The 22,675-nt window shown below is 38.9% G+C and overlaps 1 protein-coding gene across 3 annotated transcripts in view; it reads right to left on the reverse strand.

The window, feature by feature from the left end:
• Positions 1-22,675, reverse strand: part of CTTNBP2NL (CTTNBP2 N-terminal like) — a 52,140-nt gene that overhangs the window by 28,825 nt on the left and 640 nt on the right. The window contains exons 1-5 of one of the 3 annotated variants that reach the window (XM_035017749.1): positions 17,293-21,435; positions 10,560-10,683; positions 9,000-10,126; positions 7,847-7,933; positions 7,531-7,638 (exon numbers count right to left, since the gene is read on the reverse strand). In XM_035017749.1, coding sequence (XP_034873640.1) covers positions 7,531-7,638; positions 7,847-7,864 — 126 coding nt within the window. In that variant the 5' untranslated portion in view covers positions 7,865-7,933; positions 9,000-10,126; positions 10,560-10,683; positions 17,293-21,435. Of the gene's footprint in view, positions 1-7,530; positions 7,639-7,846; positions 7,934-8,999; positions 10,400-10,559; positions 10,684-17,292; positions 21,436-22,675 lie in introns of those variants that run through there. The other 2 variants (XM_035017748.1, XM_035017750.1) reach the window with 2 other exon arrangements.

Here is a 22,675-nt window from a genome sequence, read left to right on the forward strand (position 1 = left end):
ATAGAAGTACTGTTTCTTTTTTTGAGATGGCTAATGATTTTTAAATTACTATTAAGTTTTGCTGTTGGAAAAATAATTACTGAACTCTCTTCAGCAAAATTTTAAAAATTAAATTACAGAATTTTAGTTTCTAAAAAGTAGTAGAGCAAAGCTGAGAAAGCTACTCCACATCACTCTACTTGATCTAAGAGGTTGCAGGAGGCAAGGGAAAGGAAAGCAAAAATGAACTATTGGGACTTCATGAAGATAAAAAAACTTCTACACAGTGAAAGAAACAATCAACAAAACTAAAAGACAACCTATGGAATGGGAGAAGATATCTGCAAATGACATATTTGATAAAGGGTTAGTATCCAAAATCTATAAAAGACTTATTAAACTTAACACCCAAAAAAATGAATAGTCCAGTTAAGAAATGGGCAGAAGGCAAGAACAGACATTTTTCCAAAAAAGACATCCAGATGGCTAACAGACACATGAAAAGATGTTCAACAGCACTCATCATCAGGGAAATACAAATCAAAACCACAATGAGATATCACCTTACACTGGTCAGAATGGCTAAAATTAACAACTCAGGAAACAACAGATGTTGGCGAGGATACAAAGAAAGGCAAACCCTCTTACACTGTTGGTAGGAATGCAAACTGGTGTAGCCACTCTGGAAAACAGTATGGAGGTTCCTCAAGAAGTTAAAAATAGAACTACCCTACTAGTGATACATCTGACAAAAGATGGGAAAGACGTCTGAAAACTATACACTGAAAACTATAAAGCACTGCTGAGAGACCTAAATAAATGGAGAGAAATACCATATTCATGGATTAGAAAAGATAATATTCTACAGAGAAAGGATAGTCTTTTCGACCAGTGGTGCTAGAACAACTGGACATCCATATGAACAGAAAGACTTTGATCCATATGTTGTACTATATAACAAATTAATTAATTCAAGTTGTATCATAGACCTAAGTGTAAAACTTAAACTATAAAATTATAGGAAAAAGCACAGGAGAAAACCTTTCTGATCTTGGTTTAGGCAAAGAAGCAAAATCCATAAAAGAAACATTGAGAAACTGGACTTCATCAAAATGAAAAACTTTTGCTCTTCAAAAGATACAGTTAAGGGGTGCCTGGGTAGCTCAGTCAGTTGAACGTCTGGCTTTGGCTCAGGTCATTATCTCAGGGTCCTGGGATCGAGCCCTGTGTCTTGCTCCCTGTTCACTGTGGAGTCTGCTTGTCCTTCTGCCCTGTCCCCCCGCTCATGTTCTCTCTTTCCCTCTCCCTCAAATAAATAAGTAAAATCTTAAAAAAGAAAAAAAAAAGATACAGTGAAGAGAATAAAATGAGAAGCCACCAACAGGGAGAAAATATTTGCAAGATATATATCTGATAAAGGACTTGCACCCAGATAAATCAGAAATCCTCAAAATTCAATGATGAGAAAACAATTTTAAAAATGGCCAAAAAATTTGAACAAGTCAGGAAACAATACAGATGGTGAAGAAGCACATGAAAAGGTGCTCAACATTATTAGTCAATAAGGAAATGCAAATTGGGGCGCCTGGGTGGCTCAGTCGTTAAGCCTCTGCCTTCGGCTCAGGTCATGATCCCAGGGTCCTGGGATCGAGCCCCACATCAGGCTCCCTGCTCCACAGGAAGCCTGCTTCTCCCTCTCCCACTCCCCCTGCTTGTGTTCCCTCTCTGGCTGTGTCTCTCTGTCAAATAAATAAATAAAATCTTAAAAAAAAAAAAGGAAATGTAAATTAAAACTGCAATGAGATATTACATACCTATTAGAAAGGCTAAGATTAAAAAGACTGGCCATACCAAGTGTTGGTGAGAATGTGAAGTAGTATAACCACTCTGGAAAAGTTTGGCAGTTTCTTAACAACAACAAACAAACAAACATACACCCACCAGGTAACAGAACCATTTCATTCCTAGGTACTTATCCAAAAAAAATGAAAGCATATGCCTATGCAAAGCCTTGCATAGGCAGTTTTATTTGCAGCAGTTCAAAACTGGAAACAATGAAAATGTTCACCAACAGATGTGGAGCAGACATATGATGGAACACTACTCAGTAATAAAAGGAATGGACTATTAATACAATAACAACATGGATAAATCTCAAGATAATCACACTGAGTGAAATACCAGGCCAAGGAAAAAAAAATGTACATTCTGTATGATTCCACTTATATAAAATCCCAGAAAATGTAAACTAATCTCTACTGGATTAGTGGGTTGGGTGCCAGTGTAGGGAGGAGTAGGGAAGGTTAGGTAAAAGGGTCACAGAGGGGCATGAGGAAAATTTGGGGGAGGGGATGGATATGTTCACTATCTTGATTGTAGTAATGGTTTCATGAGGGTATACATGTAACAAAATATCAATTTATACACATTAAATATATGCAGCTTATTGTGTGTCAATATATGCCAAATCAAACAATGGAGAAATACACAAGGAAATCAATGGGAAAAATAAATCCATTCTAAAAAGGCTTCCACCTTGTCCCTGTATTTCCTGTTTTCATTAGGGGTGGGAGGGGGGTATAACATAACATCTGTTTCATGCCCCAGAGCACACCCTTAACCCTTGCTGGCTGTCTCAAAATACATGCTTTTGGTGGTGGTGGTGGGGGTGGGTCAACTCACAACCATCAATTCCCACAAGAAAAACAAGCTAAAGTGTAAGCCCTATTGACAACAAATATTTAATCTAAAGATTCATTTTTGTATGAAGAACAGCATATTTTCAGTATTTCTTGCTTTATGGAATATACTTTTGTTCGAAATGGATGGACTGTAAAACTTTTGTTCTAATAATCATAACTAAGAGTAAATGAGTCTCTTTTCCAAAGTTTTTAAATGGCCATTAAGGGTCCTCCATCTTCCTCTGGAGTAGTCAAACCTCGCCGGAAAGCCATCTCCTAGAGCTGCTTAGAATTAATGAGCTGAGGCTCTCTTGTTGAACTGTGTGATTCCACCCCAGCCTCCCCGGGATAGTTAGTTCATGAGCAATGTAATTTGCTTTCACTGTGGAAGGGATTCCTATAGTGTTCTCATTCATGAAAATAAACTGGTCAAAGAGAAAGACTTTCACAAAGAATGTTTTGTTCTGACATAATCTCTTGTAAAACAGAAAATCACTTTATATAAAAGTTCAATTAGGACCAAATAAAGTATAAATGGCCTCTGTAACAATTAGAATTTAAATACAGAAAAGTTGAATATTACACTATTTTCTACTGACTTTCCTGGTTCTATGCCAAACATGTCTTGGCTGCAATAGAAGAATGAGGCGGCTTTCATATTCTGGGGGAGAAAAGTAACTATGGTGGGGGTTTTTCTAGAAGGATGTAGTTGCAATCTGGTACTTTGCAGAAATTCTGGAAAATGAATGAAGTTCTTTTTTTTAATTAAAAAAAATTTTTTTATTATGTTATGTTAATCACCATACATTACATCATTAGTTTTTGATGCAGTGGAATGAAGTTCTTTTATAATTATAGCTCTATATGTAGGATCTGGGACCTTTATAATAAATATATCCCTATATAAACCCAACCCTGCCAATGTGACCTACTATTTATTTAGCAGCAACAGTGAACGATGTGGTTTTGTTCAAGGTTTAAGTTTGAAGAACAGATTTTATGCCCAGGAAAAAAAAATCTATTTTGAAGGTAAGGAGGGAAAAAAAAGATAAGCTTTTTTACTTAAACAGAAGGAAAAAACCAATCATAACTATTTCAAAACCTTTTCAACCCACTAAACATGAATTAAGAAAGAATACTAAATGGAAGAAAATTAGTAAGCTGCCGTATTAGTCCGAGAAGTCCAACAGGTGTTTATTATTAAGCAAGAATTACAGAAATAATAATAGTAAAATCTTTATATATTACAGAAGCCCAAACAAATAAACTAAAATAAAAAACAAAAAACTACAAATAAAGAGAGATTTCATTTTAACTTTAAGAATCTGGTATGGCAGTTGCTTTTCTCAAAGGGACTGAAACAGTTTTGACCCCAGCTGCTACTTATTTTATCTAACAATAGACCGTTTAAAGACGTCCCACTTCTGGCTAAGCTATTCATTTCAATCTAAACTGCATCTAGCTTAAGCCTCAGAAGATAACTTTATCACCTCCAAGCCCTATGCAGACTAAACACAACACTTGTGCCCGATTCTGAATGGTATCTTATATCCAAATGCTCCCTTAATTATAGCTCCTGCTTCTCAAGCTGCTCTTTCAACTTGTCAGAAGCTGCCTGAAGTGACTAAAATTGGATTCGCGCAGAAAAAATGTATTTTAGGAAAACATGTGCAACAAGCACCTACGCATCCGTTCACATTAAAACCAGAAGGCAGTATGTTGCAGCCACATAAGAACAAGCTGTAAAATTTAATAATTCACAACGTTCACTTTGAAATCTTGTGGCAGTCTTTTAAAGCAATGCATCACAATGGTACAATCATTTCATCTGTTTGACAAACCTTTATTGTGTGTCTATATGCTAGGCCCTATGCTTGGTGCTGAGCATATAATGATTAGCAAAATAGACACATAAAGCTCTACAGGTTTGTTTGATTTCTAAGGCTGAAAAGCAAAGAGGAAATAAGGTCAGCCTGGTTTTTTCATTAGAGACAGCCATCCCCCCACCACCCTACCTCAACTGTGAAGGGGCTGAGGCACACAAGTTTTTGTAAAAGTCAACTGTAATATTTATGGGGAACCGGCTCCCGGAGTCCCAGCGCCAGTAGGGGTAGATCCTCAGCTGAGTCTCTAACAAATGTTGCCAAATTACTGTAGTTTCCTAAAATCTGATGGCTATTTGTAATAATATTGCTCCTGGAAAATGCTTTCTGGGTTTTACAAGGAGTCATTGCCATGAGCCAAGTACTTCCCAGTGCAGCCTAAGTGGTGAACTCTTTGGGTTCTAAGTTGATAATGCCTACGGACCGGAGAGCCAGGATCTCAGATGAGAACCAAGACAAAGAAGTGAGAAAACACCAGGCAATAGAAGTGAGGATTACGAACGAGCTCAAACTTCCCCCAATCCTTTTTTCTCTTCTCTTCATTGAGCAGAAAAATATGGGATGAGAAATGGGAGGGTGCCCTGGGTTTAATCAGGTTAGGACTATTGGTAACAATGGAGGGGGTTATAAGAAATAGAATAGTTTCCAAGGATGTACAGGGAAAGGAAGAAAATTCACCAGTAGTGACAAAAGGGGACGGAAGGCCTGTGGAAGTGGCAGAAATGAGTCACCAGCCAGAGTGAACATTTATATGCAATGTATGTTGGCAGGAGAGTCATTAAAAAACTGGGCACCTCTGAGGGCACACTAGAGTCATCCATTCATAACAGTAGCAACCACTGACTGTTCCTTGGATATGGGGAACATGGTATGCACTGAAAGAATCTACATAAAGGGGAAAAAATGACTCCTACACTGTTGCAGTATCTGCAATGCCTGGCAAATTGTAGTGTTACATACAAATGCTAGTTATTAATCATTTATTCTTATTACAGAGAAGGAAGCTGTGCTCCAGACAGATTGAATGACGTGACCAAAGTCATACAGTTCTAATTAGTGGTATGGGAGGCAAAGGCTCAGGCAATAAACTTTAACGTATGTGACTAGGCATGTGTCAAAGCCATAAACATGTGATCTGCAGGGAGCCATGCAAAGCCAAGACTGAAGCAAGCAGGGAAAGGAAGAAAAGAAGACAGACTCCGTCCCCGCCCCCACCCCCACATATCAGAAGGGAATTGCCTCATGCACTCTGGAGAATGAAACCACTGGAAATTACTTATCACATATGACAAAGCTACCAGGGGAAACAAAACAAAACAAAAAAACCCAAAAGTTTTCAGTGATAAACTACCCTGAGGCATATTTATTAGACAGAAATGTCAGTCTTTTTCAGTCATTCTTGAAAAACAAATTAAGTGTAAGAGCATATAGAAATAATAGGTTTAGATTTTATTTTTATCACAAAGATAATTTTGGAGTAACCCAAGAAAAGACTACCCAGATATGACTAAATGAACAACACATTTACTCTATATCAGTGCAGGAAGGGAAAAAGGCTTTTTGTATGAACTCTATTGAGTGGTTGTTGTTGGCTACTTAGGAAATCACCGATTCTCTAAGCCTCCTTGAAAATTATCTAGAAAATTATCTTTGTTGCTCTAAAAAAAATCTTCAACAATGGAGCTTCATATGAACACACATGAAATAAATATTAATGCAATATTTAATAAAGAGGATGATTTTGAAAACAAAAAACATCCACAGTACTTCATAAACCTTTTACCAATGAGCTTTAAGATGTACACTGATATAATCGCTAACTAAAATTTGAAACTATAAACATCTGCTTAGATCCTTAGACTTGGTGAGCTTTGCAGGGACTATGCTCTCTCCAGCATGCTCAAGTCTCTTTTCTTTGACCATTTCTCCTCCTTCTCATCCTCCTGCTGCTCACAGATACCCTTACTGTCTTTTCTTTGCCTCTCCAAAACTGATCTCAAGACAAATTGGGCAACATCCTTACAACGGTGTACAGGATTCAGAAAATTTGAAAGGAGGATACCCCCTTGTATTTTTTAAATTAGACTTTATTTTTTTAGAGCAGTTTTATTTTTTGTTTTATTTTTACTTATTATTTTTAAGTAGGTTCCACACCCAGTGTGAAGCCCAATGTGGGGCTTGAACTCACGACCCTGAGATCAACACCTGAGTTGAGATCCAGAGCTGGACGCCTGACTGACTGAGCCACCCAGGCACCCTTTTTAGAGCAGTTTTAGGCTCATGGAAAAACTGAGTGGAAAGCATATCACAGACCCGCCTCCCCCACCCCTTGTGTCTTAACAGATACCAAATACTAAATCAAGAATTCTTGGGGTGCCTGGGTGGCTCAGTCGTTAAGCGTCTGCCTTCGGCTCAGGTCATGATCCCGGGGTCCTGGGATCGAGTCCCGCATTGGGCTTCCTGCTTGGCGGGAAGCCTGCTTCTCCCTCTCCCACTCCCCCTGCTTGTGTTCCTTCTCGCGCTGTGTCTCTCTCTGTCAAATAAATAAATCTTAAAAAAAAAAAAAAAAGTAAGAATTTTTTATCTGGGGTCTAGGGAATCCAGAGATGGTCTTCATGGAGTCCTTGATCTCCCAGATATTATATCCTGAATTTTGGCATACGGATGTATATACATTTTTTAGGAAGCAAGTCTCATTAGGTTCTGAAGCAGTTGGCATTCAAAAATGGTTAAGGCCTCTAAGCTAAAGAACGAAGTTCAAGATCCAGACATGAGGTAGAGAGACTTAAGGAACTATTTTGGGGTCAGAAAGGCTTTACCAACGTCCCTAAACGCATACCACACAGGTAGCTGCCAGAGCAAGTATCAATATGTATACCCAGGCCTTGAACTTCAACAGGAGCTACAGAAACATCCAGGTTAAAGAAATTACAACCAATGAAATGACTTTCAAAACATACGATGACCTCTTTTTTTCTTTAACACACCTTTAAAGCCTCTATCACGAGGTCCCTTGCTTCAAGCTCTCCTTCAAGAATACTGAATAGTGTTAGGAGTTCAGGCTTGCTGAGTTTTTCCAGATTCATCCTGAAAGCCTAAAACAAAGACAACAATCAGACAATCTCCAGAAGACAGAGTGAGTCTGATATTACTAAAGAAAAAAATAAATTGAGTCAGACAAGAAAAGAGCAACGATTACAGTAAAAAAATGCTTTAAGATGGCAAACTGTACAATTAAGTAGAAAAAATAAGAGCTTTCTGGTGTTAATCATAAACTGAGCAGTAAGAGAAAATAAAATTCACCTTAATTATGGATTTCATCACTACTCACAAAGATCAATTTTCCATCATTTTTTTCCTTCAGGCATATTTACGAACATCCTGGGAGGTCTCAGAAAGAATTAGTCATGAGTTTAGTTCACTAGAAGCGCAGGTAAAATTGTGTTACCATGAATACTATTTCACCAGAAAATCGTGAGATCATGAAAAGATTTCCCAGTTTTAGAGAACCAAATTCCTAAAGTGTATATAAAACATTCTGGCATGCCTCCAAAGTTGGCTGAAACGAAATTTGGGCAAAGACAATGTCCGGTGGCAATATGGGAGACATTTTTCTTTTAAACTATCTACTTTCATGTGATAGGTGTTCTCTGTGAAACAGTTAAAAAGGAAAAACACCTATCACAGTATTTATATGTCATATAGTAAAATAAGACTTCAATGCAACCATCATACAAATATACTTTTAAATAATTTCTTAAAATATACTGTCCTTAGTAAAAATCTTAATTGGACAGATTACTACACACTGAATTTATCTGACTCAGCAAGTTCACGTTTCTGAGAAGTCGTACATCTTTTGAAATATGTTAAATGGCAAACTGCATAGCACAAACTCAGTCCTTTCCACAAGATTAATTTCTCAAAATCCACACAGAGACAGAAGTTAGACTGCTACACAATTTTCCAAGGGTCCTCTGACCAGGGGTATAGTAAGATACATTTTATAACTTCCGAGACTGAGCAAATACTACTTTCCTTCTCCCCCTTTTAACTTCCAAATTGTCACTCTCATACAGTTTCCTTTAAAGTGAATTACAACATGACGAGTTCACACACCCTCCAGTAATTCCCAACTCTTATGAGCACATTAAATTTTAGGAGGCACACAAAAGAGTCATTGATTCCTTCCAGAGCTACTGCCTCTCAGTGAGGGAGAGCATGTAGAAAAGGCGTACTTCACTGTTGTTAGATTGTGTTCCAAGACATGCTGTAAGAATCTTTTGCCATATGGCAAAATATGTTCCATCTAACTTCAGCTCTAACTGCTAACTTTCTAACTACCGAGTTTCAGCAGCTGGTAAGTGATCCTCACTTCTGGATTACAGAAGACCTCTCACAACAGGTATTTTAAAAATAACTAAAAAAAACAAAACAAAAACAAAAGCCCACAAACCTAAGAAAGCCACACACTTAATTTAAGATGGTATGTTGGAAAGAGCGTGTGGCTTTGCAGTCAGATAGATGCCAGGTCTGCATCATCTTAGTTGCATGATTCGGGGCAAGTTTTCTGATTCTCTGTTTTCTTATCTGTGAAAGGGGGATGATGATATCTAACTCATAGGGTTGCTGTGAAGATTGGATTAATAAATGTAAAACATCTTGCCAAATTCCTTATACAAGCTAAACAATGGTTTAACTTTTAATAACTACTATCCTCTCACTTTCCACAAGAATTCTAAGAAAGGCATTATCAGAATTGGGGGCAGCCAAGATCTGACCTCAGAAATACCTTCAAGCTGCCCTTTTGTGGTTGGGAAACATAAATGAAGAGGGGTGATAGCATCCTGGAGTGAAGAACGGTGAGGAATTTAAGCCACCAGTTGAGTCACACTGGTTTCTCAGATGAAACCCTTCCCCTTCTTCCTGATGGTTTCATGGTTGAATCTTGCAGAAATTAAAAAGCAGAGGAAAAATCCTATCATTTTATGCCCATCCCCTTCCCTCCCATGATGTTAAGCAGAATAATGGGCAGTTGTAAAGGTACTCTGCAAATACCAACTACACTGAGTAAATGAACTGGATGCAGAAGCACCAAAGTAATAATGGTAGTGTTCACACGTATTCTTCTTTTTTTCTTTCAGTATCTTTGTAGTCTTTCAATACTCTTATTTAGAGATCTAAAACTGGGGCTGAAGGAAGCAGTGGCATGTGAGGAAAGCATAACAGACTGGGAGTGAGGAGTGCAGAATTTAAATCTGAGGTCCGCCACTAAGCAGCTCTATGGCCTTGGGGAAAAAAGTTACCCAGTTGCTCCGGCACTGAGTTTCCTCACAGGTAAAATCAGATAGACTAGATAATCTCCAAAGTCTTTCTTTTTTCCATTCTAAGCTTTCATGGGTAAAAATCAAGAATTAATTGTTAGAGAATCCAATGAAATAAGAATAAAGTGAATATACAACAAACTAAAAACAGACTGTACCTAAATCAAAGTCTTGGATCTGTTGTGATAAATACACATCCTCATAAAAGAGAAAAATTGAAACAATCTTCAGAGTCACTTTAATTATAAAGGAGTCCAGCCTAGGCAAGAAAAAATTCCATTCTATGTCAATGGCATAAAGCACTATAGTCTTGTGATCTACATTTGTAGATCGCTTCTGCACACAAATTTTAGTATCTGGAACACTCTGCTAATATGTACCCACTTGTCCAGCTGAGTGTCTACATGAAGTGAATACAATACAAATATGACACAGGAGGAAAAAAAGGGTCACAGCTGTGTAACTGAAAAACCAATATGTCTGTTTTCACATATTCCCATAACCTTTCTTTAGAAATACTAAAATTCAGCAGTTCTTTGCTGTTCTTTATATTTGAATCCAATCTCAATACACAAACACTGCAATAAATTTAATATAAATGAAAGGCCGTAAAACCGCATTATGTTTTAGGTGATAGCAATATTCCTGGGAGTGGGGGTAGCGGTGGGGGTGGGGGTGGGGGTGATACTGACCTGATAACTGGCAGTCACACTTTCGTCCTCGAGTATAAATTCTTAAGGTCTTCTTCAGTTAAAATTTGGGAAAATTGACAAATATATTTAAAATGCCATCAGCATGGTGGAAAAGTGTCCGATGCTGCAAAATAATAAGAAATTTATTGTCTATGTGACTATACTATAAACGATTTGATAAATCCCATGAATGTCAACTGTCATTACAGCTGATAAGGCCTGACAGGTGTGGGTTGACACAGACAAGAAAGAAAACAGCTACTTCTTCAAGTCGAAGCTGAGTAATATAGCAAAACTACCGTGCATATGACTTCCCTTTTGCAATTACAGTTAGGGAAGGTGAGGGCTTTCAAAATCATTTTTACTTTAAGATGTCCACTGCCATTTCAAGGACTAACTTATGAGAGTCCTGGAAGAGAAATGACTGTCTCCCTGAATTGACAAAAGCCTATTTGCTTAGATCACCATGACTGATGCACAATACACTCAGATGGGAAAATAACATAATTACAAACGAACTTTTCAAACTGCTCAATTTTGTAAGGTACGCGCTTACCCCCTCACCTCCTGCCAGTTAATGAACAAACAAATCAACCATCTGGACTTTGTCTGTAAGGCTAATTACTCATCCCAGCTCCTACCTTTTCCCAAATATTAAGTGTTGAATTATATGCAAATTCTGTGTTTATGTTTTCCTAATAGTATATCAGACCCAGTAAACTTTTTTTTTTAAGATTTTATTTATTTGACAGAGAGAGACAGCGAGAGAGGGAACACAAGCAGGGGGAGTGGGAGAGGGAGAAGCAGGCCTCCCGCTGAGCAGGGAGCCTGATGTGGGGCTCGATCCCAGGACCCTGAGATCACGACCTGGGCCGAAGGCAGACGCTTAACGACTGAGCCACCCAGGAGCCCCTAAGACCCAGCAAACTTTTAAAAAGATGATAGGCTTTAAATTTTATGTGAGGAAACATAACTTTTGTCTTGTACTTTAAGGCAACAACTCTTAAACTTGACTCCCATTTTTGCCTAATATCTAAATGATGTGGCCCAAGATACTCGGAAAAAGGCTGTTGCTAATTCCATATTAATTGTCAGAAATATGATTGCCAGATTTTTGGCATGCCGTATCGTAGTCTACAGACTCATTCTCTACTTGCTTTCTAAATGAGCTGTTACTTGTCACTGTCATCATCCATTAAGTAACTCTGAAAGACAAGATCATTTCAACCAGATGCTCAGCTCATTCCTTCCATTTGAATGTCTCCAAGACGCAACTTTCCTTAGAGTTTTTAGAGGCAGATATGTCTGTTCAAGGCATGCCACAGTCTATAAATTTGAAATAAAAACCACTCGTAGACAAGTTGTCTGGATACATTATCATACACTGTGGTATAGCTAACTGTAGCTATATTAAGCTTTATAGTTTTCTCAATTAAAAAATAAATATATATAAGAAAAGAGATAAATTATACATATTTTAAAACCCTGGAAAAAAATAAGCCTATTTATGGGATATGTAAGAAACTTATTTTTAGGTTAGCAATAAATGATTTTAAACATCAGTTTGCCCAGCGCGCCATTTGGTCTATTCACATGCTACTTTCCATCAAGTTGGGGCCAACAGTCAGGAGTGTGTGAGTCTCCTATACAAACTTTTAGGTGCCAACAGTCACAAGCGCTGAGGCTATCAAGAAGGGCACCCTCACTCCTCCCTGAGCCTCCTAAATGGCAGTGCTGATTTTGCCATGGAGGTATGTTGCTGTGGTTTGGGTTCTGTTCATTTTATTCTGACCTTTTCCCTTCTCTGGATAATACCCAAGCTCCATTCGTTCTGGTTCTGGCTGTTCCTTTTTGTTCTTGAGGAAGTCCCAGCTTTTGCTCTGGAACTCTGAATTAATTCTACAGGATAGGGGGCGTTGTTGCCTTTTTTACCACAGAGAGACTGGTTGGCAGAAAAAGAAACACCCCAAACAGTTTCTATAGCTATGTAAACAGGAGGGCAGGGCAGGGTGGAGTACAAGTACGATGTTTGTCTATCTAGTATCTGGTGTGTGTATGTCTTTATGTGGAACTCTAGGCTTGATTTCTAAATGGTGGATAGTATGGGGCATGAAAGAGGGAAAGCACATTTTTGGATGAGTCTTAGATAATTTGGACAGAGAAACACTTTAAAAAATCTACAAGATCTGTTTTTTTTTTTTTTTTAAGTCAACTTGGCTAGTATAAAAAACAAATCAGTTGTTTTGCCCAGAAAATCACGCTTGCAAACTGCATAAAAATCACTTCTTTAATATATACTGAGACATCAAATTTAAAAAACTTATACTTGGGCTGCAATTGACTGGGATTCAGGCCATTTAGTAAGTTTTAGTATTACCAATAAGATAGAAAGCAAATTTGCTCCAGTTATGTAAGGATTTTCACATACGTATCAGCTAAGCCAACATATAGGAGGCCAATTAATTCTTAAAATTCAGAGTCAACACTGACATACAAAATGGGTGTTTTTGACAGCTTTCTACCAGATAATGTACTTCCTTAAAAACCCAGAATATATGAAACTTAAAAAATAAACATGTCACATTTATAAATACTAAATCTAAATACGGACAAAAATGCACTGCTATTTTTAAAAATGTATCCAAAGCAACCTACTATCTGGGGGTGGAAGGCGTTGACATACCTTGACTATCTCAAAAAGATTTAAGTTTCCCCACCCTCTGGCACTTCTAGTTTTTCAGAAGGGTTATTTATGCATTTAGGGGTAAGAGAATGACAACATTCCAAATTGTACTTGTCATTCCACTTTTGGCATTTTAGAATTAGGCTAGGGAAGAAAAACATGTCAAAATACTATCAGAAAATAATTTGCTGACCAAGAAAGCCATCTTTTGTACATTTACTAAAGAGAGTTGTTTTTGCTATTATTATTTCCAAAGGTTCTAAAACCAAGATATAAAAACAAATATTTTACTGAATTCTACAATACTAAGCAATATAAGCTTTACTACAAATGTCAAATCAATCTTTCAGTTGAAGATAAAAGATATTACTGGACTATTTGGATCCTTGGGCTAGGGCACGCCTGGGTGGCTCAGTCAGTTAAGCTCTAACTCTTGATTTCGGAGCAGGTCATGATCTCAGGGTCGTGCAACTGAGCCCAGCACTGGGCTCCACACTGAGTGTAGAGCCTGCTTAAGATTCTCCCTCTCCCTCTGCCCCCAGCCCCTGCTCTCTCTTTCTCTCTCTCAGGAAAAAAAAAAGTGTTTGGGCTAAATTGGGTGCCTGCCCCCATTCATATATTGAAGTCTTGATCCCCAGCACCTCAGAATGCAATACATTTGGAGACACGGTCTTTAAAAAGGGAATTAAGTTAAAATGCAGTTATTGCGGGGGGGGGGGGCTAATCTAATATGGCTGGTATCCTTGTAAGAGGGGGAAACTTGGACACAAACATGTGACAGGGAAGGACCGTGTGAAGACATAGGGGAAAGATGGTCACTACAGCCAAAGAGAGAGGCCTCAGAAGAACCAATCCTGCTGACACGCTGATTTCCAATTTCTAGCCTCCAGGATTGCGAGAAAATAAATTTCTGTTGTTTAAGCCACCTGGTCTATGGTACCTTGTTATGGCAGCCCTAGCAAACTAATACAACATGTTAACCATTTATTACTTTAAAGCCTCTCAGAGCAACTAGATCTAAGCCTTCCCCTTACCAGGAGAGTGCTGTAACATTTCTCAGAATGCCTTGCTTTGTCTTATTGCTATCAGTTTGTTTTTTCGAGCCACACAATACAGTATTATATAAAACAGAATGGTTTCAAAACAGTTTCGGAGATTATAAATTTCAGGATCCTGAAATGTAATACGAATAATGCACTTAGAAAGAAATTGCAACAGTGCTAAGGGATCGAGATGCTTGTATATCCAATAGTCAATATAGACTTTGAAGTAGGCCTCAAGAAACCAGTTCTGTAATGAAGCTAATTAAGGTTGACATTAAAAATACTTTCAGTACTCTATTCAAACATACTCTTTTCACAGCAGATTCTAGGATGCCAGATTTTCTGGATTTATGCTTAGTACAGAAATGAGTAACGATATAATTGAGCCTATCAATGTTAATCACCACCACCTCAGAGTTTTATAGCAGAGTTTTCCAAGAAGAATTCAAGCAGGAATAGTAATAACAAAAAAGATAAACATTTACTGAGCTAAATAAAAACAAAACAAAACAAAAAAGATAAACATTAATGTGTTCCAGGCAGTGTTCCAAGTACTTGCCACGAATTCATTCAACCCCCAGAACAACCTTAGATGACAGATGTTATAACCACCATCACATCCCCATCTTACAGACTGAAAAAGTGAGGCACAGAGGCTAAATAACTTGCTCAAAGTCTCCAATCCAGTATGCAGCAGAAGTGGGATTTGAACCTATGTAATTTTTTAAAAAGATTTTATTTATTTATTTGTCAGAGAAAGAGAGCACAAGCAGGGCGAGCGGCAGGCAGAGGGAGAAGCAGGCTCCCCGCTGAGCTGGGAGCCTGACGTGGGGCTCCATCCCAGGACCCTGGGATCACGACCTGTGCCAAAGGCAGCCACTTAACCGACTGAGCCACCCAGGCGTCCCAGGAACCTAAGTAATTTGATTCCAGCAGCTTCCTTAACAGCTCCTGCTACCTCGTAACTACTCTTCACATCTGATCTTCTCATTTTACCAGCTTTAGGAGTTGCGTGGTAGAAAAGCCTCAGCTAAAACGTGATCCACAAATCTGGAAGGGACCTCAGAAATAATCTAATTCAGCACTCTTCATTTTACAGATGAAAACTGAGGCCAGGATTGTTCAGTGAATTCCTGAAGATTACAGTTAAATAGTAAAACGAAGCCTAACACTTAGGGATCTTTTGAAGATCCAGTCTAATCCACTTTCTGGGACACCATGATGGATATCAGATTTTTGTTTTGTTTAGCTCTGTTTTTTTTTTTTTTTTTTTTAAGATTTTATTTATTTATTTGACAGAGTGAGAGAGACAGTGAGAGAGCGAACACAAGCAGGGGGAGTGGGAGAGGGAGAAGCAGGCTTCCCACTGCGCAGGGAGCCCGATGCGGGGCTTGATCCCAGGACCCTGGGATCATGACCCAAGCTGAAGGCAGACGCTTAATGACTGAGCCACCCAGGCGCCCCTTGTTTAGCTCTGTTTTAAGACTCATGCATCTCTGGTGTATCCCTTCCTGTGTGTGAATATCCATCTCTTTCTCTCACTAAGGGTATATGTGTATACTTCTGTCTCTTTCATTGTTGCCAATAAGATTTGTATGTGTATTGAGGAAAAGAAGGAAGTGGCCTCATGCCCATAAACAAATATTTAAACATCTCTCTCCCAAAATGAGGACATTTAACACAACACTATTAAAAACAGGTCTGTCTACCTGGATATCTGTTTACACCCTTTCAAGTATTCTCATCTAAGACAAGACCAAACCAGAAGAACTACATTAGTTAAGCTACTGGAATGTATGTTAATGAAAACGAATAATAGATTTTATGTTAATATTTTTCATTAAAAAATGTCTTTTAACATTAGAAAAATATCAAAGTATGAACCGAGTATATTTGTCAGTTGACTTTATTTAGTTTAAATGAAATTATAACAAGATTTCACTGACATATATGTATCATCTATGTGTCTATCATTCCCCAAACTTTTGTTTTTCTAAAATAATGCCACCATGAGTTGTAAAATACTGCAACGAAATAAAAATAACATATAGATTGATTTTCTTTCCAGTGAAATGATTCATGGGCCACAATTCTAGGAGCAGCCTGAAATACAAAAACCCTTCAAATGTCAATGTAGAAGGAAGTCATTGACTCCATCAGGATTCCAAACTGGTAAGAAACAGAACATACAGTACAAGGATGAGCCATAAAACAGTCAAGGTATCTGTGTTGTAGCTATGCCCATAACCTGACTCTCCCAGAACTGCAAAAATTCCACAACAAATATTTTAACTGATAGTGGTGTTTTACCTTTTAAATTCCATCTTCCTTTCTTTTTAAATGAAAAAAAAATCTTTTTTTTTGAGAGAGAGTGCATGCCTACAAACAAGTGGGGTGGGGGGGAAGGGGAAGCCGGAGGGGGGGGGCAGGGAGAGGGAGAGAGAGAATCAATGCAGGGCCCAACTCGGGGCTAGATCTCCGGACCCTGAGACCATGACTTGAGCCGAAATCAAGAGTCGGACGCTTAACTGACTGAGCCACCCAGGCGCCCCTTAAATTTTGTCTTCTAAATCAGATCACGGATTAAAGAAAAAAAAAAAAAGTTTAACAATCTGCTATCAGCTGGAAATCACCAACGACGGACCTAGTAACTGTTTTTGCTCCAAGGTTCTTTGGGGACAGTAATTCTCCTGAGAGGTGGTATGTTGCAGTGAAAAGCTGCGTGGGCTTTGGAGCAGGACAGGCCTAGGTTTGCATCCTGGCTCTGCTACTTCATCATTCCTTGATCCACGTAACCTCTCAGTTTTCAGTTCTCCATCTATAAAATGGGCTCACACCACCTACTCTAACAGGATATCAACCAGTTAAAATGAGTGACTGGTCAGTTCTCATCCCTGGAGAACATAGGTGGTTTCATCAGCAAGGATAATAAAGTTTCCCTTTTCTGGTGATGAGCTGCCAGTTTCTACCATTCATGTGTCTAATTTAGAAATCAAAACAAGTTTACTCCTTCTGACTTGACGGGTTGATCTGCTCCAGGAAGGAGATGGCCTGCCTGGCCAGTTTCTGGGAAAGTCGTCTCAGGGACACACACAGCGTTTGTTCAGGCCAATGGTTATCTCCATATTTGGGTTAAGAAAAGGACATCCTAAAAAAAAAAAAAAGAAAAGGACATCCTTCTGCCTACACTAGATTTTTGTGATTTAGGACACAGGTGAAAAGCATGCCTTCGCTTCCACGAATTTTTACAGCTTTTAATCAAATCACAATTTTAACTTAATGCCTGAGAAATGGATTTTCTAAACACAGCATGGCTATTTTTTACATTATGATAAATGCATAGTGGATATGTATCTATATTCATAACCCAGGACTAGTTATCACCTTCTGTTGTAGCAGTTCTTCTGTTTACGTATCTGTCTTCTAAGACTTTGCTCTCCTATACAAACTCAACTTGATTAAACTTAGCACCTAGCAGTGTGGTTCAAAGGGGGTATCTAAAAAATGCTGATTGGAAAGAAATGTACAGTATAAAACCTTGAATTATGGCCAACAAGACTGGGCTTTATCCTTTAGGAAATGAGAAGCCACTAAACATTTTTAACCAGGTGAATTTCAGAACAAAAGCATAGTTTTAGGAAAGGAAAGAGCTGCTTTGACTGATGAGAAATTGGAAGCAGAAAAAGTACTTAGGAGAAAACTTCAACAGCGTAGGCATGAGGTGAAAATGTGTGACCTAGGATGGCAGCAGTCAGGATGGAAGAGAAATGACGGATGCAGGATATTTCGTGCAGAAGTTACAGTAACTTGGTACTGGTTCCGTTCCACAAGGCAGGAGGGGAAATAGTCCCAGATGGGCTGAACTTTTAGACTGACTGACTAGAATGATGACGCCATTAACAGAAACAGGGATGTTAGAAAAGGAACTGGTTTTAAGGGGAAAATGGTCACTCATATGAGACATGCTGAATGAGAAGTCATCAGACTCCCAAGAGGAACGAATGTGTTAAGAGTCGGTCAGTGTGGGGAAGGCTACAGGTTTAGAAGTGGAGAAGTCTTCAGGGGTAGAGCCCCTTAAGAAAATTTCTTCTGTGCCTCCAATTTAAGAACAAGAGGCAATGGGAAGGAGCTGATACATGGGACTAGACCTGATCATTTTTGTACCCTCCACTATTAAATCACTTAAGAATCAGATTGGTTCTGTCCTTACTCCTGTACCACACCACCTGCTGCAACAGAAAGGACTGGTTAGCAGAAACTGAGAGATGGGGCACCCCTTCCCCCACACCTCCCCAAAGCAAAGTTAGTGCTTCTCTCTTTTTCCTGTAACTTGTTACTTACCCTTTGTTCTTTTCTCCTTTGTAACTTACAGTTCTTATCTCTTGTTAAAATAATTCATCCCTGCTTGCCTCTCCCTGCTGTACTTCTTCCCCGGCTCTCCCCGGTCTAGGATGGCAAACCCACAGCACTCTTCAGCCTCACCCTCCCTAGCAGCTGTGTGCAAAGGACCCAAGCAGATGCTCTCAAGGCTCAAGGTCAGAAGTTTTTTTGGTCTGTAAACCCCATCATCCTGTGCTCTCCTATTTTCTTTTCTAGTTTCTACTGAACTCAGTAACAATTAAGGATAACGTTCTTTGTGGCTCCACAAGTCAGAAAGGCTTCATTTAGCAGCAGAGGATACATTTAGATCAGAAACTCTGGCTTTGGACCTGAAATACAGAATTTGGAAATACTTGGCAGGGAAGAACCATATTACTGCATTCTTTACTTCAATGCCTGCTTGTAGTCCTGTTTTCCTCAACACACACACACCCCTGTCCTTGACGCCCCCCACCTCCACTCTTAACTCCAGTCTATTGTTTCTTCTCACCTGTTCCCATCATCACTCCTTACTTTGGGGGCAGTTGGGGGAGTTGTCTTCAAAAGGCAAAAACCACTTTTGATCAAAATTACCACTGAAAATCCTTAAATCTAGGCTGCTGAGGTGCAACCCTATACTGTCATCCCAGTGTCTACAAAACCATTTATAGGACACTGAGGATGGAGGTACTTTAGATGGTAGAGTTTGGAGTGTAGCAACTGACAAGTCAGAGGAGACACCAGATGGTTGAATCCCTTGCCTTTCTTTTTCTCGGGCCAAAAAATTCAAGAAAGATAATTTGCATGACAAAATTACAAAACACATACTCTATGAGGCAGACACACATACTCTCCTAAAAATCCTTGTATCAGATGTCTGAGATCATGACAGATATAAGCTTTGTTTCCTCAACTTAGGAATCTTAGCTATATATTGAAATATTTAAAAGCAATCAAATGATAACAAAAATCATACACTGTTTCTTCACCTCTGTTAAAATGCTAAAGGAGTAAGAGAATATTTAATATTAAATTCTGTAACTCACATGCAAAGTGCTAATAAGGATGGCAATAATACCTACCAATATTGTGTGCTTCCTACATGCCAGGGATCTTGCTCTGTGATTTATGTATACATTAGTTCATGTAAACCTTAAAAAAAAAACCACTCTCAGAATTACTTCTATGTCACCGCTGAGGAAAATGGGATATGGTGAGATAGAAAACTGCTCTTGCCTGGGTCACACAGTAAAAGAGCAGCAGAGCTGGGATTTGAACCCAGGTTTGCCTTTAGAGTCTCTGCTGTCAATTCCCACACTCTATAGCCTCACAATAAATAAGCTGTTTTCTCACTGAAATGCTTTGAACTGAAACTTCGAAGATGTGATTTTTAGTCCTTAGCAGAAACATGCAGGAAATAAAAAAATGGCCTTCAGAAGCAGGCTGACAAGCCATTCCTGGGGTCAACCACCACAGATGGGACAGATTTCCTCTAGAAATAAATCTCTGCTTCTCATATCATGCCACCAAATGCCAGTTCAATGGCAACCCCTCGAAACACGGTTGTCCTACACTCAGAAAAGCCAAGAATTCCAATCCTGTTCTGCAAATTAACTGGTAGCATTGCAAACCTGATTCTGCCAAGACACAAATCCATTATAGACCGAGTGCACTGAGCCCACCGTAATCGGTCCGCCTGATTCCATTCAGGGACCCAATACTATTTGTGTCCCTGTTCATGTATTTAGTGCTAGTTCAGAAAAGCACAAAATCGACTAAAAATCCACTTAAAAAAATCCCAAAGTAGATCAGGAACTTGTCAAAATCAAACACTTGGAAACCATTCTGAAAAATAAGCAATCAGTTCCTAGTGTGCACTCCTAAATTCACCTCCTTCCACTCAGGTCAGATTCTCAGAAAAATAAAATCCTAAAAAGACTAGCAATGATTACATTAATAAGTCGGCTTCAAATTTCATTACAAAATTATATATATATATATAAACATCAGCTATTTTCTTACAGGAAATTCAGTATTTTAGTCACTTAAGATACGGGAGTTTCCTAAGACATCAGTTAGGGAAAATAAGGTTAAATCAAGGCAAAAAGAAATGGACTGTTTATATTAAGTTGTGCCATATCCTATCAACAATTTATCTTTCTAGTCTACAGCTAGAAAGGTAACAGCTTCAAACTGAGTTTAACAAACCCTTGTCCCAGGCATTGGGAAAGGCACAATGATTAAAAAAAAATTACTACTACCTGCTCTCAGTGAATTTATAATTGAGTGACACAGATTAGACATATACATAAAAATCCTCTGCATACAATGCTTTTCCTCATCTAATATGACCAAACAGTTGTCGAAAAAGTCAGAGGTCAGAGGAAAGATTTCCAAGACCCAGACGTGTATCAGACAGGTCTTGCTTATTGTGCCAAATAATCAAAGAGCATGATTTGCTTTTTCCTCTCTGCTCATTAAGGCTCTGGCAATGAACACTGCTTTGGTTTCCTTAGTCTCTTACCTCAGTTTATTTTCTGTTCTCTGCTCATGTAATAAGATATATCTTTTTGGGATTTCCTGTTCTGCTTTTAGTTTTTTTCTGCTGCTATTGCCGGGGGCCCATGTCTTACCCTCTCCTATCACAGTTAAGTTTTGTGTTTGCTGGGGAGACCTACCACACGGTTCTTTCTTTGTGCTTTTTTACTGGAGATCTGGAAACAATCTCTGAACAGATCTGTGAGCGCTGAGAATGGCTCTGAAAACTTCGAAGCTAACTATTCAAAAATAATAAACTTCTGGAAGTCTACCTTCAGAAAGTCTAATCAGGAAGGTAAAAGCCATTATAACCGCCCACCATGATTTCAACTCTTTTTTTTTTTTTTAAAGATTTTATTTATTTATTTGACAGAGAGAGGGAACACAAGCAGGGGGAGTGGGAGAGGGAGAAGCAAGCTTCCTGCCGAGCAGAGAGCCCAATGCGGGGCTCCATCCCAGGACCCTGGGATCATGACCTGAGCCAAAGGCAGACGCTTAACGACTGAGCCACCCAGGCGCCCCATGATTTCAACTCTTTGCATCTCATTGCTGTTAGCTTGGCTACAGATAACAGTAGTAAGATGGACTTCAGATTGAAAGCAAAAGAAATGATGTTAAAAAATATGGCAAATTTTAATACATGGAAGGGCTACCAATAGATGATTACTGGGGATTCAATGTCATCAACATTAGGCCAAAATCATCAGTATTTTGCACCTGCTGAAATGAAGGTCAACTTGACAAAGCCTTTATGAGACACTTCTTGGTGGTTACAGGTCTGTGAATAGCTGGAGTTGACCTTGCTTTTATTTATCCTTATCTCTGAGATTTAAAACTCGCTCTTACTTTTCATCCCCTAAATTTTGGTAGTTAATATCGGTGTTATAAAACCAATCAACAACATCACGTGTGTTTCAATTTCCCCTGGAAGGAAAAACCCACCATAAAAAAGGGGCTACAGAGTAACCAAAGGCCACAGGATGAGATTAATGATAAACCTAGATGGCTGAACCTGAATTTTCTTCAAACACTTCCTGCCTTTTGTTCCAACAGAACTACACCTTCAAGGTTAACTGCAGTCTCCCTGCGCAACGGACCAGCCCACCCTAAACTGGGAGATACTCATTCCTAATCTAATGCTCTTTATATACTTATCTACACTGTTTTATTTGAAAACATGCTATTATTCACTGACAAACAATATACACTGCATTCTACCCACGTAAGGCCAACTCTGCAGATAACCAACACACCCACCTATCTGTGAAACATAAAAGGATGGTTTTTTTTCATCAAGTTCCCAAGGGCAGAAATAGGGTAGAAAGCAAAAATGAAACGCAACTCAAACCTAAAAAGCCCTTGGAAGTTGGGTTCTCCCACAAGGAGCAGAGATTGGAGGGAAGGTACAAAGGGTGAAGGGGGAGTGGGGAGTTTGTATTTCTCCTTCCTCCAGAGTCTGAAACAGTCCCGAAGCAGGTGAGCTCTGGACCCCC

This window comes from Mirounga leonina, unplaced genomic scaffold (assembly GCF_011800145.1).
Source record: "Mirounga leonina isolate KUSES-001 unplaced genomic scaffold, KU_Mleo_1.0 Mir_173, whole genome shotgun sequence".
Lineage (NCBI taxonomy): Eukaryota > Metazoa > Chordata > Mammalia > Carnivora > Phocidae > Mirounga > Mirounga leonina.